Raw genomic sequence first — 18,821 nt, 5'->3', positions numbered from 1 at the left:
TGAGTCCCAGGGAGGGGGGTTACAGATGAGCGGGGTCTGCCGGGAGCCACGGGTGGGAAGAGGGGGATGGGGGAGCCAGCTCGGGGTCCCGGGGAGAGACGGGGGGGAGCCCCGCGGGCCGAATCTGGGGGGAGATGTGGGTGATGGGCAGAGCGGCACCAGGGTGCCAGCCGCGGGCGGGGGGATGGAGGTGGGTCCCGGGGGGGACAGGGAGACGTTTGGGGGGTCCCCCGCTCTGTGGGGCGCTGGGGAAGGAGGGGACACCCCGGCGGTCCCGGGGGTGACATCAGGGATGGAGAGGGGGATCCCCAGTTCCGGATCTCAGTGCCCGGTGCCGTTTTCCCGGTGCCCGTGGCCGGTGGTCTTCTCCCGGAGCCCACGGCCGTTCCCCGGTACGGTGCCCGGTTCCCGGTACCGGCTCCCGGTCCCACCGCCCCCGGAGGGGCCGCCCCGCCCCGCCGCACGTGACGCTGCGCGGTGGCAGCGAGCGCCGGGGCCCCGCTCGGCTCCGCTCGGTACCGGCCCCGCTCCGGGACCGCCCGGCCCCGCCGCCCCCGGTAAGTGCCGCCCTGCGGGGAGCGGGCACCGCGGTCCCCCCGGAGATCCCCCTCTGGGGATGTCCCCTCATCCCCGCCGCAGCACCGGGGGGTCCGTCCGCCCGTGACCTTCATCGCTGCCGGTACCGGGGGAGGGGATGGGGGGGGAAATGCTCCGGGCCTGGGGGAAAAGACCCGGGTTGGGGGCGGGGGGGGGAGGAGTCCCCCATTGGCCCCCCAACCGACCCCCCCAAATGTCTTCTCCATAATTACACCCTACAACTTGCCCCCCACCAAACCTGCCCCCCCTCCGGGATACCCCAAATCCTGCCCCCCTCTTCTGCCCCCATCGCCTCCTCCCCCTGTTCCAGTCTCCCCAGTGTGACTCCCGTGTCCCCCCAAACCCAATCTCCCACCCCCAGTCTGGCCCCCACATTTCGAACATCTCTCCTCCGGTGCTCCCCCCACCCTCCCGGGCCAGCCCCCCCCCGTGGATGTGGGGGGGGGTGGGGAGCGATAGGGGAGCCCCCCAGGGTCGCCCCCAGCCCGGCGGGGTCACGCAGCGGCCCAGGGGGTGCGCGGGGAAGGGTCGCGTTTGCACGGGGCCGGGTGGCAATGTCGCATTGGCACGGGGACAGCGGGGTCACACCTTGCACGGGGACGGGTCCCACCTGCACCGGGGCTGTGCTTGGCTGCGGTTGTGTTTGCTCAGGGACGGGTCACACCTGCGCTGGGGCTGGCTTTGCACAGGGACGGTGACATTTGCACCAATGTCCTGTTTGCACAGGGACGGTGACATTTGCACGAGGGTCCCTTTCGCACTAGGGACGTACTTGCACGTCATTGTGTTTGCACAGGGCCGGGTGGCACTTGCACCAGGGCTGTGTTTGGTGGGGACAGTGCCATTTGCATGGGGCCGGTGGCGTTTGCACGAGAACGGTCACACTGCCACGAGGAGAGCGACATTTGCACGGGGCTGGTGACACTGGCATGGGGCCGGTGACACTGGCACGGGAATGATCACACCTGCACGGGAGAGACCCTGGGCAGGGGGTCGGTGGCGCTGGCACCGAAAATGACCGTGCTTGCACCGTGCCGGTGGCAGTTCCACGAGGGGGGTTGGCACTGGCACGGGGTTGGTGGCACTGGCTCGGGTCAATGACACTGGCGCGGGCATGATCACATCTCACGGGGTGGGTGACACGGGCACGGAGTCGGTGCCACCTCACGGCGTGAGTGCCATCTCCCGGGGCCGGTGCCACTTTCTCGGGGTCGTTGCCACCTCACGGTGTCGGTGCCACCTCCCGGGGTCGGTGCCACATTCGCGGGGCCGGTGCCACCTCCCGGGGTCGGTGCCACTGTCGCGGGGTCCCGGCGCTGTCCGTGGTGCTGCCCCGCGCCGACGCCTCCCGCCGGCAGAGGGCGCCCTTCAGGGGTGGGTGGGGCTGGGGGGGGTCCGGGGGTCCCCGCGGTCCCCATGCGGTGACCTCGCCCCGCCGCTCCCGACCCGCTGGCCCCCGGCACCCACAGGGTGGCACTTGGCTAGCTGCCATCATCAGTTGGCTTCAGGGGTAAGGCTGCTGGCCGGGCGTCCCGGAGAGGGGCTGTGGGGGAGCTCTCCTGTCCCCAGAAAGCGCCATGGGCCCCCCTGGACGCCCTCACACCACCTAGACACGTCTCCAGCCAGCAGCACCTCCCAACCCCCAGGTAAGCACCCGTGGTTGCCCCCCACCCGTGGTTGCCCCCCACCCGAGGATGCCCACCCCAAGGCAGGGAGACAGGCACCCAGAGCCCCTCTCTCCCCAGGGCAGCAGGATGGCCCAGCAGCGCCATGCCATCCCCCCACCGCTCAAGGTAGGTGTTGTTGGAGTGGGGGGCACGCAGCCAGCACCCTGGGGTGCCACCATGGGCATCGCCCGTCCCATCGCCCGTGGTGGCCGTCACCGCTCCGTTGTCTTGCAGACGGAGGAGGATTACATCCCCTACCCCAGCGTGCACGAGGTAGGGCAGGGGGCTGAGGGCCAGAGCCTGCCTGGGCTGGGCTGGTGGGGGTGCCCAAAGCACCCACCATGGCTGTGGGCGCAGGTGCTGGGCCGGGAGGGGCCGTTCCCCCTCATCCTCCTGCCGCAGTTTGGGGGTTACTGGATTGAGGGCACCAACCACCAGCTGAGCGGGGCCCCCGACTCGCCCCCCACCCCGGTACCCGGCACCCGGGCAAAGCTGGAGGGCAACCACACGGCCAAGATCTACCGCAAGCACTTCCTGGGCAAGGTGAGGCCCTGGGGTGCTGCAGGTGTGGGGGCTGGGCTGGGGGGATGTCCCATAGGTGTGGATGGGCAGGAGCTTGGAGACCACATCTCAGGTGCTCCTGGATGTGGGTGTGGTGTCCACGGGGATGGGAGCCCCATTGGCCATGGACACGGGGGCTCGTGGATGTGGGTATCCCTGGGCATGGCAAAGTGCTTGGGGTGGGTTCTCCATGGGAATGGAAGGACATGGAGACCTCATAAACACAGGGGCTTTGGCATGTGGCTGCTTGTGGACATGGGTCCTCCATGGTGTGTGTGGTGAGGAGGTGGGTGTTGGGTCTCCATGCGCAGGAGAGCCCCTGGTATGGCGGCCCATGGACATGGGTTCTCCACAGGTTTGCGTGGACATGGGGGCTCCAAAAGTTTGTGTGCCCATAGGACCTGGATGCCCCAAGGGGTGTGAGGCTCACTGAGTGTAGGTGCCCCATAGGTGGTACCTGCGGGTACAGGTGCTCATGCACACGGGTGTCCCATGGGTGTGGGTGCCCATGGACACGAGTGTCCCATGGGTGTGGGTGCTCATGGACACGGGTGTCCCGTGGCACGTGTGCCCCCAGCATGAGTGCCCTCGGCTCCTTCCCACAGGAGCACTTCAACTACTACTCCCTGGACCCGGCGCTGGGACACCTCGTCTTCTCCCTCAAGTATGACGAGCAGGAGCACCTCCACCTGCTGCTGCGGTGAGCGGGCTGTGGGAGGCACCCCTGGGAGCTGCTTGGCCTGGGGGCTCCCCTGACCCCCTCCTTGCCCCGCAGCACCCGTGCCCGCACCCTGCACGATGTGGTGCCCATCTCCTGCCTGGCCGAGTTCCCCAACGTGGTGCAGATGGCCAAGGTGGGTGCGGCCCCGCCCCCCAGCAGCACCCATGGGTGCCCCCCAGCCCCAGGCCCCCCAGGCAGCACCCCTCCCTCCTTCCCACAGCTGGTGTGCGAGGACGTCAACGTGGATCGCTTCTACCCCGTGCTCTATCCCAAGGTGAACGGGCTGCAGGGAGGGGGCACCTGGGCACCCGTGGGTGCCCCTCCCCACCTTCTGACCCCTCCCCACCCCGCAGGCATCCCGCCTCATCCTCGCCTTTGATGAGCACGTGCTCAGCAACCACTTCAAATTTGGGGTCATCTACCAAAAACTGGGGCAGGTATGGGATGGGGTGGGTGGGGGTTAGTGAGGGGGGAGTCCCTGGGTGGGTGCTAGCACCCATCCCCACCCCACTGCAGACCTCCGAGGAGGAGCTTTTCGGCACCACGGAGGAGAGCCCGGCCTTCGCCGAATTCCTCGACGTTCTGGGTCAGCGGGTGCAGCTGCGGGACTTCAAGGGGTGCGTGAGGGAATGCTGGGGGGGAAGGACCTGCGGGGTCAGGCTGCCTGTGTCACCTACCCACCCACCCACCCACCCACCCACCCAGGTTCCGAGGGGGGCTGGATGTGACCCACGGACAGACGGGCAGCGAGTCGGTCTATTGCCACTTCCGTGACAAGGAGATCATGTTCCACGTCTCCACCAAACTGCCCTACACCGAGGGGGATGCCCAGCAGGTGGGCACCCATGGGGGCTGGGGGGTGAAAGGAGGTGGGGGACACTTGGGTGCTTGAGAGCAGGGGCTGGGAGGTGGTCCTGGGGCACTTCCTTGGGGTGGAAGGGCTGTGGGGGCTTTGGGGATGTCCCATGGAATGGAGGGGACTCCTGGGTCACCATGGGTGGTGGTGGGCATCTGTGGTGCCCAGAAGATGGCAGGGCACTCATGGGTGTGGGGAAACATCTTTGGGATGCAAAGGGCTGTTAAGGCACCCATGGGTGCCAGGGGGGAGCTGCAGGACACAGGGGCCTGGTGGAGCACCCATGGGGGCTGGGGTGCATCTATAGGCCACAGGGGCTTTCATTCCTTTGATGCCCCTGGTGTGACCACCCTCTGTCCTGTGTGTCCCTATGTTCCCCCCGTGTCCCTCTGCACCCCACCTGTCCCTACAGCTGCAGCGGAAGCGTCACATCGGCAACGACATCGTGGCCATCGTCTTCCAGGATGAGAACACCCCCTTCGTCCCCGACATGATCGCCTCCAACTTTCTCCACGCCTTCGTGGTGGTGCAGCTGGAGCAGGGGGGCACCCAGGGCACCCTCTACAAGGTACCCTCCCGTGCCTCAGTGTCCCCGTGCCCATGGGGGCCCGTGGGGTGTCCCATCACCCCCCCACCCGCCACAGGTCTCCGTCACCGCCCGTGATGACGTGCCCTTCTTCGGCCCGCCGCTGCCCGACCCCGCCGTCTTCAGGAAGGTGAGCGCCCGTGGGTGCCGCTGGGGAGCCCCCGGGGACACCCACCCACGCATCCACTCACCCACCCACGCTCTCGCCGGGCCGCCCGCACCCCGCAGGGCCCCGAGTTCCAGGAGTTCCTGCTGACCAAGCTCATCAACGCCGAGTACGCCTGCTACCGCGCCGAGAAGTTCGCCAAGCTGGAGGTGCGGGCACGGGGCTGCGGGCACGGGGCACTGGGGGCACCCGGAGGGGCTGGGCAAGCCGTGGGGCAACACGAGGCTGTGGATGTGGGTGCCGTGCCCACTGTGGGGCCCGCACACACCATGGGGGCTGCGCGTGGGTGGGCAGGGGCTGGGTCCCCATCCGGGCAGGGCGGTGGTGCCCGGGTAGAGGGTGTCTCCCGCGGGCTGGTCTCACGTGGGGGGGCAGCAGCGCCGTGGGGAGGGGGTTGCGGGGGCGGCCCCGTGTGGGTGCAGCGCTGGAGTGTGGGTGTCTGGCGTGGGACGAGCTCGCGTGGGCGCAGCAGCGCTGGCGGGGTGCTCGCGGTGGCCTCGCGTGGGTGGCAGCGGTGGGTGCGGGGCTGCGGAGCGCTGTGGGCGGTGTCGCGTGGGTGCAGCAGGGCGGGGGCTGGTCCTGCGTGGGTAGAGGCTTTCTGGTGCGGGGGTGGGTGTCTGGCACGGCGCAGCCGTGCGGGGGTGCGGGCCTGGGTGCGGGCCTGGTGCGGAGGTGGCTGCGGGCCGGGTGCGGGCTGGGTGGTCTCGCGTGGGCGCAGCAGTGCGGGGATGGTGCGCAGGAGCGGACGCGGGCGGCGCTGCTGGAGACGCTGCACGAGGAGCTGCAGGCGCGCAGCCAGGCCATGCTGGGGCTCAGCCCCGACGACGAGCGGCCCGACAACGGCGGCGCCGCCCCGGGCTTCTTCGAGTCCTTCAAGGTGGGGCGCGGGGGTCCCGCACCCCCCACACCCTCGCACGCAGCACTGCGGGGCCGGGTCCCCTCCCCGGGTCCCCGCCCAGGACACGCTCACTCGGCCCTGGCCACGCCCCTGAATCGACCACGCCTCTTTGCTGTGACCGCGCCCCGGACCTTGGCCCCGCCGATCTGCGGGGGAGCGTCTGCGGCCAGGCTCACCTCGGGCCCCGCCCCCTCACGAACAGAACGGCCCCGTGACCGCAAGCCCCGCCCTGTTATTCAACAAACCACGCCCATGTAGGCCACGCCTCCAACAGCATAAGCTCCGCCCAAATTGCCATTCGCGTCCCGCGTCTTAAGCCCCGCCTCTCATTACAAGCCCCTCCCATCTCACCTTTGGCTCCGCCACTCCCCGGTGCCCGGTTACCCCCCGTGCCCAGTTACCCCCGGTACCCGGTTCCCCCCTGGTGCCCGGTTCTCCCCCCTGGTGCGGTTCCCCTCCCGGTGCCCCGTTCTCCCCCGGTACCCGGTTCCCCCCTGGTGCCCGGTTCCCCTCCCGGTGCCCGGTTCCCCTCCCGGTGCCCGGTTCTCCCCCGGTACCGGTTCCCGCGCCCCGTTGTCCCCGGTCGGTGACGCGCTGCCGCCCCCAGTCGCTGCTGGTGCCCGGGAGCCGCCGGGGACGCCGCGGCAGCGCCATCGGGCTGGGCTCGGTGGAAGAGGTGGGTACCTCGCTGTCCCCTCCCGGTGTTCCCCCGATCCCCGGTGTCCTCCCGGTTAACGGCGCCCCACAGGCGCTGCTGGTGCCCGGGAAGAGCCCGTCACGGCGGCGGCCCGGACCCCTCGGCTCCCGCCGCTCCAGCGCCATCGGCATCGAGAGCATCCAGGAGGCGCCGGCCGGCAGGTGAGCGCCGGTACCGGTACCGCTGCTGTCCCTTCCCGCTGTCCCCTCCCGATGTCATCTCACTGCCGTCGCCTCCCCGCAGGGACGGCCCCGCAGCCGCCGACGGCTCCAGCTCCACACACAGCTCCCCCGAGAGCCGCCGGAACCCCGACAGGTCCCGCAGCTGGCACCGGGATCTGGGACACGGGGACAGGAGGGCACTGGGGTGGGAATGTTTGGGGACTGGAGGACACTGGGATGGTGTGGCAACGGGACAGGGTGGCACCAGTATGGGGTGACTCCAAGACCAGGTGACATGGGGACTGGAGGACACTGGGATGGTGCAGCTCAAGGACAGGGTGACACCAGGATGGGGTGGCACAGGGTTGGGCACTGGGACGGAGCGATGTGAAGGTGACACAGGGACCGGAGGGATGGGACATCAAAGGAATGCAGTGGGCCAGAGTGACGGCGGGGTGGGGTGGCACAGGGACAAGATGGCACCAGGATGGCTGGTGCAGGGCAGCATGGGGACAAGACACCAGAGGGACAGGGTGGCACAGGGACAGGTTCACCCAGGGGCTGAGTGGCATCGGGTCTGTATGTCCCAGGGACAAGGTGGCAGGGGGGCTGTGGGGTGGCACTTGGGTGGCTTGGATGCAGGTTGGCATGCAGGTGGGTGGCACAGGGACACATGGCACGGGGAGAGGTTGGTATGATGACAAGAGACATGGGGACAGGATTGCATGGGGCAGGGACCTCCCAGGGATGGGATGGGGTGGGGACAGGGTGACATGGGGATGGGACATGCCGGGGCTAGGGTGACATGAGGATCCAGTGTCCCGGGCGGGGTGGTGTGGGGACAGGGTGTCCCGGGGCCAGCGCAGCATCGCAGAGGGCCACGGTAGTGGCCACGAGGCGCGGTGCCAGCCTGTTGTGGCCTTGGGGACTGTCCCTGGCCTTGGGGACTGTCCCTGGCAGGGCTGAGAAGCCGGAGCCGCCGGATTTCTCCCGCTCCTCCTCCAGCGCCAGCAGCTTCGGCAGCGCCGCGGAGGAGCCCGGCGAGCCGGGACGGGTACGGGGAGCCCGGGGGGGTCCGGGGGGGCAGTTTGGGGTGGGCAGCACCCCTCTGACCCCCCTCCGCCCCCTCAGGAGAGCCGCTCGCCCTCGGGGAGCCACCGCGACGCCTTCACTGACACCCCCTGGCCGGATGACCCCCCCGGGACCCCCCCAGGTAGCCCAGCACCGCCGGGTCAGGGCGCCGCAGGGCTGGGGGACCCCTTGGGGTGCTCACGATCCCCCCCCTTTGCCCCAGGCCGCCGCCCACCTGACCCCTCCTGCCCTGAGATCAAAATCCAGCTGGAGCAGCCCCCCCAAAACCCGGTGAGGCTGTTCTCCCCCCTCCACCAGTGCAGTATGGGGGTGCCCACACCGGGGTGCCCCCACTGATGTCCCTCCCACAGGGCTCATAGTCACCCCCCGACCTGCGGGGGTGTCACTGCTTCACCCCCCTCTGTGTGCCACCCCCGTGCCAGGAGCTGAAGCCATCGTCCCCGGTGCAGGATTTGGGGGGGACCCCCAACAAAAATTGGGATGTGCCCCCCCTCCAGACAATCTCTGTCACCCCAAAAACCCTTTGGGTGAGGGAGTGATGCACCACAAAGGGGCCTCCCCTCTGCTGTGACCCCAAAATGAAGAGTGGGTCCAACCCCAGCATCATCCCCTCCCCGATGAAAAAAGAGGGGACTCAAATCCAGGGTAACCCCAAAGTGGAGCTCCCTCTCCCCCCCTTTATTTTAAGGGACAAAAGTTCCGGAATGTGCTGGAGGCTGGAACTGGGGGGAGGGGGAGGAATATTTTTTCACACCCTCCCAAACTGTGTTTGTGTTTCCCGTGAGTCCTGTATAAAATAAAGGTTTATTTATCGCTACAGTGGGGGTGGTCTCCAACATGTAGGGGCTCCCCAAAACCCCAAACATCAGTGGGGGCTGTAAAAACACTCATTTTGGGGAGGCCTTTAACCAAATGTTGGGGTTTCACAGCAGCTGGGCCCAGCAAAGCCTTTCTTTGATGGTCCCTATTTTTGGGGTGCTGCGACTACCCCAAAATATGGCAGGCAGTGCTCTCAGCCCCCCCACCGAGTGCCTCTTTCAGCTCTGCTGGCCAGCCCGGCGTCAGGAGTGGCTTTTGGCCACGGCCCCGTGGCCACCGGCGTCCTGCCAACCCCCCGGCCAAGGGAGAGTGGTTCCCACCCCCCTGAACCCCCAAAAACCACGCGGCACCCCGGGAGTGGTTAAACATAGCCCGGGCTGCCCGAGTTCTGGGAAGTGCCAGCAGCCGGCCCCGCTCGGGATCTGGCACTGCCTGGGAGGGGAAAGGGGGGGGTCAGAGCCCCCCCAAATCCTGCCCTGCCGAGGTCAGAGCCCCCCAAATCCAAATCCTGCCCTGCTGGGGCCAGAGCCCCCCAGATCCTGCCCTGCTGAGGTCAGAACCCCCCAAATCCAGCCCTGCTGAGGTCAGAACCCCCCAAATCCAGCCCTGCTGAGGTCAGAGCCCCCCAAATCAGCTCTGCTGAGGTCAGAGCCCCCCGAAATCCTGCCCTGCTGGAGTCAGCACCTCCACCCGTTCTGGAGGATCCTGGTTAATGAGGAACTGGACCTTTAATTATAAAACTGGTGAATGAATGAAAGGGAGGGGTTTATGAGGTTTGGGGGGGATTTGGGGGAGGCAGGGCAGTATTTTCCCAGCCATCTGCACAAGCACAGGAGCTCAGGGGCACCGTGGGACTTCTGCCTGTGCCAGGGGTCATCTGCACAAGCACAGGGACTTGGGCACGTGATGGCACTGCACATTTTCACCGTGTGTCACTCACAGTGACAGTCACATGTGCACAGTAACTTGTGTACATGGCACGGGGAATTCAGGCACAGTGACATCTGCACGTGTGCAAGGCACTAGGCACCGTGACATCTCGGTGACATTTGCACACGCAGGGCACCTTTTGCTCAGCTCAGGCAGTGCCTGCAAGTGCACAGTGGCACTGGCACAGTGACATTTCCATGCGCAAGACACTGTTACCCACTTGCACAGTGACATTGGCACAAGCACAGAGACATCTGCCCGCTCCCAGCACCCTTTGTCCACCCAGTGTTGCTTCCAGCACCCCTCCAGCTGTGCAAGCCCTTTCCCCTTGTGACCCCAGCCACTAATTAGCCCCCTAATTACCTCATCCTAAAGAAGAGGGCATGTCCCAGGGCATCCCACCCCCCACATCCAGCTTTGCTGCCTTTACCCCCCTTCCACAATCCCAACCCCCACCGCTCCCAAATCCCTCCCGGGGCAGCAAATTGCTTTAACCCAAAGAATTTTAAAACAAAATAAATCACTGAGGAGACAACAAAACCCAAGTTTAGGGACAAATTAACCCGATGAGTTAATTTTTTTTCCCATCTTCGTGTGGTCCCTGGCTCCCCCACGCATGTGACGAGCTGGGCACCAGGGTCAGTCCTCAGCCAAGGGACCGCAGAGGCATTTGGGACCCAGCCCCATCGCATTTCGCTCAAAGAGGGGGTTTTATCCGCCGAGGCTCCAGCTGCCATCCCAAATCCCGCGGTGGGTTTGGGATAGGCCAGGGAACGCTGCTAATTATAGGGAAGGAACCATGTATTTACAGAGGCAGCTCCCAGCACCAAACCACCGGCGGCCGCTTTTGCTCCGCTGAGTCTCTCTGTTCTCTCTCTCCTCTTTCCCGGGCGCTGCTGTCCACAGAAAAATAAAAAGGGGGGATGAATTAAAAATAAATCCCCCTTGGTGCTTTGCAAGAGGCACTTTAGCAGAGGAGGAGGAGGAGGCCGAGGAAGGGCAGGAGCAGGGGGGTGGCGGGGCGGGCGGCGGCGTTGCAGTGGCCTCGGTTGGAGCCGATGCAGGCGGCATAAGCCATGGCGTGGGGGATGTAGTTCTGCTCGTGGACCCCGTGCAGCAGGTGGGCCATGGGCCCGCGGGCAAACACGGCCACGTCCTCACCGCCGTGGGTCTCCTGCCGCAGCGGCACGGCCGACTGCGCCTGGTAATCGGCGTGTGCTGGGGGCAAACAGCAGAAGGGAGAATTGTTTAAGAACTCAGCTCATTTTAGCCAAGCTGAGGTGATTTTTGAGGGGTTTTGGCCCAAAACATACGCACCAAAATCCACGGCAGAGACGTTTTCTCGTTCACCCGCCACAATTTTATAGCCGGGGCCATTGCCGTAGAGGATGGAGGTGAAGGGTTTGCGGTCCACGTCGCTCTGCATCGGGGCCAGACCTGGCAGTGTGGCACAGTCAGCAGGACAGGATCCCCCCACCGTGTCCCCCAGCTGTCCCCGGGGTGTCCCCGGTGCCGTGGCCAGGCAGGACTCACCAAAGATGGGGTTCCCGCGGGGGGTGTAGCCGCCGAAGGTGAAGACGTGCGAGTGGTCGGCCGTGACGACGCTGAGCGTGTCCTGGGTGGACGTGAGGCGTGTGGCCAGCCCGATGGCCCTGTCCAGCTCCACCGCCTCGTGCAGCGCCTGCTTTGCCTTCCCCTCGTGGTGCCCGTGGTCAATGCGGCCGCCTGCCGAACCCGGCACCGCTGGGCTTGCCCTCCTCTTCCCAGCCTTGCAACCCCCTTTATTCCCTTTCTGTGTCCTCCCCTCATCCCCTTTTATCCCCCCTTTTTACATCCCACATCCTCCCTTTTGCACCCCCATCAGCCCTTTTATGCCTCCTTCTCATCCCCCTACCCTCTATCTCTTTTAGCACTCCACCTTCACCCCTTTTATCCCTCCTTTTTTGCACTTTCTTTGCCCGTTATCCCTCTTTTTCCAGCCCCCCATATCCCCTTTATCTGTCATTAGTGTATCCCCCACCACCCCTCTATGCTTCCTCCCTGTCATCCCCTTTTTTTACACTCTCATCTCCCCATTATCTTCCCTTTATGCACCATCACCTTTAATCCCTGTTTTTGTTCTTCCATCACCCCCTTTATCATCCTTGTCCACCTTCCCATCCTCACTTTTTGTACCTCCCCTTTATCCAATTCCCCACCTTTTTGCACCCTCTTTGGCACACCATCATGCCCTTTTTCCTCCCCTTTTTGTATTCCCATCACCTCTTTTATTCTCTTTTTGCACCCTTCTTTTATAGAATCTGTCCATTTTGTACCCCCATTGCCCCCTTTTATGCCCCATTTCTGCACCCCCATGAACCCCCCACCTTCAACCAGGAGGAAGAACCCTCGGGGATTTTTCCGGAGCATTCTGATGGCCACGGACACCATCTCGCTGAGGGACGGGTCTGTATCATTGTTCCTGTCCAGCTCGTACATCATGTCCCCTGGCTCGAAGAGGCCTGGGGACAGGGACACTGCTGGAGACATCCTTTTCCACCAAAAGAAAAAGGGGGGCCAAATCCTACTCCTCGTGCCGACTCAAGTGTTTCACACACCACTGGATCCAGGAAGATTAGATAGAAGCCGGACAATCCCAGCCCTTCCTTCCTCCTGCCCCGCTGGATTCCACATTCCAGTCGGGATGGGAATTTCACTGCTGACAAAAGAACTGCATCCCTAGGAGGGAGATGTATCCAGGGTGGGAGCAGCAGCATCCTTGGGGGTGTAACATTGTCCTTGGTGGGCAGCACATCCTTGAGGGCACACCAGCATCCCCAAGATGGGGCACCAGCATTTCCAGGGAAATTGCAGCCTCTTTCAGAGGTACCATCGTGCCTGGGGACAGCAGGAGCACCACCCTTGGGGGTGTAACAGCATCCCCAAGGGAATAGAACCATGTTTGGGGGCTACCAGCATGTCCAGGACAAGGCACGACCATCCCTTGGAGGATAACTGGCCACTGCAGCTGCCCCAGCAGCCCAGGACAGGACAGGGGTCCCCCTAAAGCACCAGATGATGCCAGGGCACCCGTGGGTGCAGGGACTCACCCAGCAGGAAGTCGACACGGGTGAGGTTGAGCGCCAGCAGCCCTCGCCGGTGCCACACGTACTCAGCAACCTGGGGACATGGGACAGGCATTGTCACCTCTCCATTGCTTCTGCCATTCCTGAGACACTCCCCAAGATATTCCACTCCCAGGAATGGCACTGCAGGGTTACAGGGGGGAGATGTGTGTGCACCCCCACCCCCCAGAGTCCCTGTCACCTTGCCGCGGGGCTTGGCCTCCCGCCACGCCTGGACGAGGTTCCTGCCGTCCAGGCGGGTGCCCCGCTGCTTCTCCTCGTGGGGATATTCCACATCACTGACATTTCTGGGGTACATATATTTCCGCCCTCCACCCAGGATCACCTGTCAAAGAGGGGTGGAAATGTAGTTTTAAATATTTTAAAATTATTTTAAATCTCCCCTTCCAGCTGGGGTTTAATGGGGGAAGACCCCAAAGGGGCGGAGAGGGATGTCCAGGAAAGCCCTGGAGTTGTGGGCAAAAACACCCGAGGAATTTCACTTTGCTCAAAATAACTCTGAATATCTTCCTATTAATTAAAACCCAGGACAAAAATAACCATTTCCAGCAGGGATTTGGCTTTTTGAATATTTTTTTTCCCCAATCTGTGGGAAGGATGCTCCACATTGGGATCCCCACATGAACCCGCTGGGATGGAGCCCCATCCCGCGGCTCTCCCTGTTTGCTTTGGAGCCTGATTTATTTGGCCTCTGTTATTTATAACCTAGCAGAGATTTTATGGTTTTTTTGTATTTTTTCCCCCTTTCTCTGCGTAGAAGGTGAATTATAAAGCTGCAAAACACCAACGCCAAAATTATTAACAAAAAAGAAGGGAAAAAAGTCTTTTCCCCACTATATAATTATTTCCAGCCTGGGACAGAGTTAAAATTATATTAAAGGGAAAAAAAAACAGCGAAAGAGGCTATTAAAGAGCTAAATAACAGGATGGGATGTTTTGCTTTGGGACTATTTTGAAGGACAGAAGAAGATTTATTTACAGTGCTGAATTTCTGCATAAATCCACAGTAAGGAGCAGAACTGGGGGAAAAAAGAAGAATTTTGGGTCTGGGAAGTATGGGAAGGGAGGAGGCTAAGATGGATTTGTGGGTCTGGGGCTTGATCCTACAGGTGCTTGTGGTCCAAGACCTATGTCTGAATTTCCTGGTCCCATGTCCACCTGAAAGTGCTGGTACCTCACCCATGGTGGTCCTGCTCCCATATCTGATGAGGGCCCCAACTCTGTACCCATAGGTGGTCCTGGTTCTGCACCCATGGGTGGTCCCAGCCCACCATTTCATTGGGATCCCAACTCTGCACCCATTGGTGATCCTGGCTCCATATCCACCCACAATCCTGGTTCTGCACCCACTGCTGGTCTCAGCCTCACATTTGCAGGGGTGGTCCTTGTCTTGTTCCCACTCACAGTTCTGACCCTGCATCCCTTGGTGGTTCCAGCCCAACATCTCCTGGGAGTCCTGGCTCTTCAACTACTGGTGGTTCCAGCCCAGCATCTCCTGGGAGTCCTGGCTCTTCAACTACTCGTGGTTCCAGCCCAGCATCTCCTGGGAGTCCTGGCTCTTTAGCCATTGGTGGTCCTTGTAACGCATCTATGAACAGCCCTGTCCCCACCCTTGGGTGGCTCCAACCCCCACCCCAGGCTGTCCTGGTCCCATGCCCCTGACTCTAGGGCACATTCCTGGTGTCCTCATCCCTACCTCAATGTCAGGGATGTTCTCCACCAGCTGCCGGGCGATGTCCTTGCAGCCCCCCTCCAGGGCGTCCGGGGGCATCTCCCCATCCGAGTACCAGTCGCGGTTGGCAGAGTGGGCGTAGGCAGCGCTGGGCGTGGCGTGCATCACACGTGTGGTGGTGACGATGCCCACGGCCTTGCCTGTGCCACCAGTTCAGGGGACAATGATGAGAACACCCCCAAAACCTCCCACTGGACCTCATGCCCAGGAGTCCCTGTGCCCCTCACCTGCCTCCTTGGCCCAGCGGAGGATGGAGGTCACCTCCTGGCCCTTGGTAGTGTTGCAGCGGTCCCGGGTGACACCGGCGCTGACCCCCAGTGTCCCCTCATTTGCTTTGACACCACAGAGGTAGGCGGTGGCCGTGCCCGCACTGTCGGGCACCTGGGCATTGGTATTGTAGGTCTGGAAGGTGGGAGATGGATGAACTCCATCATTATCAGCTCCATCATTGTCCCCGCCACCACCAGTGTCACTGACAGCACCATTCCCACCCTGGGGCTTCCCTCCCTGTGCTGTTTGGCTGCACCAGCCCCCATCCCACCTGTGTCCCCTCTCTTTTGCCCTTTGCCCCCCATTTCACCCCCTGCTCCCTCCACCGTGGGGGCACATTCCCCCCTCACTGCATTTTGCTGCTTTTAGCCTTTTTTCAGTCCATCTTTTCGCAGGGAGATGGAAGCCATTGCCCGGGCATCCCCGCAGGGTGAACAGAGGTGGCTGCTGGCTTCAAATTTAATTATTATTTTAAAATGTTTTGTTCAGCAAAATGAGCCCAGGAGAAGCAGGGGGGTCCCGTGGCGTCCCGCAGCCGGCGGGCTCCTCCTGCCTCCCTCCCTGTTCCCACGGCCGGCCCCTGGCACGGCCAACGGGCACCGGAGCCAGCTGCCTTCACCCGCCCCTGACCTAATTTCAGCTTGGTCGATGCTGCCCGCCCATGACCTTGCGGTGGGTGTCGTGTCCCCGTGGGTGCCCTGGGGGGCTCACCTTGGCCAGGGCCACGAAGGGGAACTTGTCCATCTCCAGCAGGCTCTCCTCGCCCTGCCCGTGCATCTGCCCTTTGAGGATGCGGGCGGCCGTGACCGTGGAGACGCCCATTCCTGCGGGACCCCGTCAGCCGCGCACGGACAGCCCGGCGGCACCGGGCAGCACAGCCCGCCCCGTGCAAACCCTGCTCATCTCCGCTTACTCCCTTCAGCCCGTCGTCCAGTTCATCCCACCGCTCAGTTTATCGCAGCAACCAATTTTTGCAAGCCCAGTTTATTGTGCAGCCTGTTTATCCCAGCTCCCAGTTTATCCCAGTAGCCACTTTCCATTGCAAAGCCAGTTTATCACAGAACCCAGTTTACTGCAACTCCCAACTTTTTCCAAATCCAGTTCATTCCAGCACACGGTTTATCCCAGCGCCCACTTTATTGCAATCCCAGCTTATGCCAGCATTCAAATGATGGCAAAACCAATTCACCTGAGCACCCAATTCTTTGCCAATTCAGTTTATCCCTGCATGAGGTTACTGCAATCCCAGTTCATTGCAGCACCCAGCTCATGCCAGCACCCAATTTATTGCAACCCAGTTCACCCTGGCACCCAATATTTATTGCAAACCCAATTTATTGCAGCACTCAACTTATTCTAAATCCAGTTCATACCAGCACCCAGTTTACCCCAGCACCCAAGTTAACACAAACCAAACCGATTGCAGCAACCAATATTTTTTGCAAATCCAGTTTATCCAGCACCCCCAAAATAAATTGAGTTTACTGTAAACTCAATTTACCATAGCACCCATTTTTTTGTAAATCCAGTTCATCGCATCACCCAGTTTACCCCAGAATAGATCTTTTTGCAAACCCTGATCACACCATCACCCAACTTACTGGAACTCCAGTTTATCCCAGAACACAACTCACCACAGCACCTATATTTCCACAACACCCAATGTGTCGAAGCCCCAGTTTATCCCAGCACCCACTTTATTGCACCCACTTCATCACCCCCCATGCCCCCTGGCCCCGCTGCCCCCACCCTGGAGTGGGTGCTCCCCTCCCATCTCACCGTCCCCCAGGAAGAGGATGAGGTTCTTGGCCACGTTCTGGTTGAGGCGCTGGAGCCGCAGCGCGTTCTGCAGGGTCTCCTGCGCCTGCCGCCGCCAGTACTCGGGGTTCTTCTCCCTCTCTGCAGGGGAACGGGCTCATAGCACCCCACAGCACTGCTTTTGGGGTGCTGCCCCTCCAAACCTCACCTACCTGGGACCACCGATGCCGAGCAGAGCTGGGCAAGGAGGAGGACGAACAGAGCCTTCATCCTGCGGCGCTGAGCGGGTGCTGCCAGGAGAGAGCTACAAGGTGGGTGGCACCCGCTTGTGCCTCAGTTTCCCCACTGAGACCTTTGCCCCGGGGTCAGCCAAGCGAGGACAGAAAGAAATGTCCCCTCCCTGCACAGTCACCGATGTGACTCCCCTGGGGACATGCCAGCTTACCCCGACCCCCCCCCCGGCCATCAGTCCCATGAGGTGTCACCTCACTGTCACCATCCTGAGCTGGGGGAAGCCGGGATAGCCCCTGTAGCACAGTGAGGTCCCCATCATATGGCCATGTCCCCATCACATGTGTGTTCCCCTTCCATGGCCATGTCCCCATCATGTGCTTGTGCACCTCTCTTGTGTCCCCATCATGTGTCCCTGTCACCTCTGTGTTCCCATCCCATGTCCATGTCTCCACTGCACATCTGCAGTCCCATCACACACCCGTGTCCCCACCACATCCCCTGTGTGTGCCATATCCCCATCACACACCCCTGTCCCCATCCCTATCACACACCTGTGTCCCTGTTGCATTTCTGTCCCAGTTGTGCACCCACCTCCCCACATGACCACGTCCCATGACACATCCATGTCCTTGCTGCACGCCCGTGTCCCCATCCCGTGTCTGTGTGCCCGCCACATGCTCGTGGCCCTACTGCATGTCTACGTCCCTGTTGCACACTCAGGTCCCTGTAGCATCTCCGTGTCCCCGTTACACACGCACGTCCCCACCACACTCCCGTGTCCCCACGGCACTCTCCTGTCCCCATCACCCCCGCATCCCCACAGCACCTCCCCTCCGCCGCACGCGCCCTCAGCCCGCGCTCCCGGGAGAGCCTCCCTCCCCCGGGATGGCAGCGGTGGCCCCCGGGGGTCCTTACCGGGGATGGGGGCTGTCACACTCGCACCCGCACTAACTTGGGTCCCTACACCCACGTCCCTCTGGGCGGCGGGAGGAGGCCGGGCCGGGGGGACCGCGAGCCCTTAAATCCCCCGGCACCCGGCCTTCGCCTCCTCCTCCTCCTCCCCTTCCTCCACCCTCCCCCTGCTGCCAGCAAGGGGGGGCGGGAGGAGAAAAGGCCACAAGTGGGCTTACTGGTGCCCTCTGCCGGGTTATACTGGGAGGACTGGGAGGACTGGGGAGCACCAAGCCTGGCTATAAGTGGTGAGCAACCCTCCCCCTCTTCACACGCGGGAGTTTGGGGCGCCTCGTGGTGTGTTTTGTCGGATTTTGCATTATTTTCACCCAAACCGTGCTAGCGGCACCAGCGAGGGGTTGGGGTGGGAGTGATGGAGATGAGTGGGGTCTCCCTGCCTCAGTTTCCCCCCACGGGCTCCTGCAGCAGCCCACGAGAGATCCCTGGTGGGATCCCGCGGCATTACTGTCGGTCCTGCAGTAAGCACGGCATAGTGACGAGGGCGGAGGGAGGGGGTGACTCCCAGCCCTGCCTCAATTTCCCCGCGCCGTGGGCCCGGGGGGCTCTGTGACCCGCGGAGCCGTCCGTGACCTCCCAGAAGGTGGCGGTCTCAACTCAAAAATCCGCTCCCCTGGAGCCTCGGGGTGCAACCGAGGGGGCCCCAACACGGCCGCGATGCCAGGAGACGGGCACGGCCCCTTGCGGACCCTCCAAATCCCTCCGAAACCCTCTCCCCTTACCCCTTTCCACCCTCTCTTCACCTCTCTGCAACCCCTGGCACTTTCGCAGCCCAGCAGAAGCGCTTTGCAGCCCCGTGGGTGTGATGAGCGTGTCAGTGCTCAGCCCGCCGGGGCAGCGCAGGGGGCGGAGGCTGCACCGCGTGTCCCCATCCCTGTCCCCACGGCAGGGCAGCCGCCGGTGCTTTTCGGCGTGGGAAGGCTCACGCTGGCACACTCGCACGGCTGCAGGCACGCACGAGTGGGTGCAGCTGCGGGCGTGC

General features: G+C 62.9%; 2 protein-coding genes across 6 annotated transcripts; one reads left to right on the top strand and one right to left on the bottom strand.

The window, feature by feature from the left end:
• The first annotated feature begins 463 nt into the window (after positions 1-463).
• Positions 464-8,821, top strand: RAP1GAP (RAP1 GTPase activating protein). 5 transcript variants are annotated; one of them, XM_059866906.1, is made up of 22 exons: positions 464-557; positions 2,096-2,243; positions 2,343-2,390; positions 2,499-2,537; positions 2,622-2,807; positions 3,431-3,525; positions 3,601-3,679; positions 3,767-3,820; positions 3,900-3,983; positions 4,063-4,163; positions 4,252-4,381; positions 4,815-4,970; positions 5,047-5,118; positions 5,217-5,303; positions 5,894-6,031; positions 6,660-6,728; positions 6,801-6,910; positions 6,993-7,064; positions 7,871-7,964; positions 8,042-8,123; positions 8,205-8,272; positions 8,353-8,821. In XM_059866906.1, exons 3-22 carry the CDS (start codon positions 2,352-2,354, stop codon positions 8,359-8,361), a joined length of 1,764 nt encoding a protein of 587 aa, XP_059722889.1. In that variant the 5' UTR covers positions 464-557; positions 2,096-2,243; positions 2,343-2,351; the 3' UTR covers positions 8,362-8,821. The 5 variants fall into 5 exon arrangements, with proteins under 5 accessions (XP_059722889.1, XP_059722888.1, XP_059722890.1 ...); XM_059866905.1 differs by having other exon boundaries at positions 2,067-2,243; XM_059866907.1 differs by having other exon boundaries at positions 474-557; positions 2,106-2,243.
• Positions 8,822-10,297: 1,476 nt separating this feature from the next.
• Positions 10,298-17,931, bottom strand: ALPL (alkaline phosphatase, biomineralization associated). Its single transcript, XM_059866722.1, has 12 exons — positions 17,786-17,931; positions 16,849-16,940; positions 16,658-16,777; positions 15,590-15,702; positions 14,836-15,010; positions 14,573-14,748; positions 13,058-13,201; positions 12,841-12,910; positions 12,118-12,252; positions 11,285-11,476; positions 11,069-11,188; positions 10,298-10,969 (listed from the first exon to the last, which is right to left on the bottom strand). The coding sequence occupies exons 2-12, from the start codon at positions 16,904-16,906 to the stop codon at positions 10,719-10,721; spliced, it is 1,554 nt and encodes a 517-aa protein (XP_059722705.1). The 5' UTR covers positions 16,907-16,940; positions 17,786-17,931; the 3' UTR covers positions 10,298-10,718.
• Between the last annotated feature and the right edge of the window lie 890 nt (positions 17,932-18,821).

Source organism: Haemorhous mexicanus, chromosome 23, assembly GCF_027477595.1.
Source record: "Haemorhous mexicanus isolate bHaeMex1 chromosome 23, bHaeMex1.pri, whole genome shotgun sequence".
NCBI lineage: Eukaryota > Metazoa > Chordata > Aves > Passeriformes > Fringillidae > Haemorhous > Haemorhous mexicanus.
Note: the sequence above shows the minus strand (reverse complement) of the source record. Positions and strands in the feature narration are given on the sequence as shown.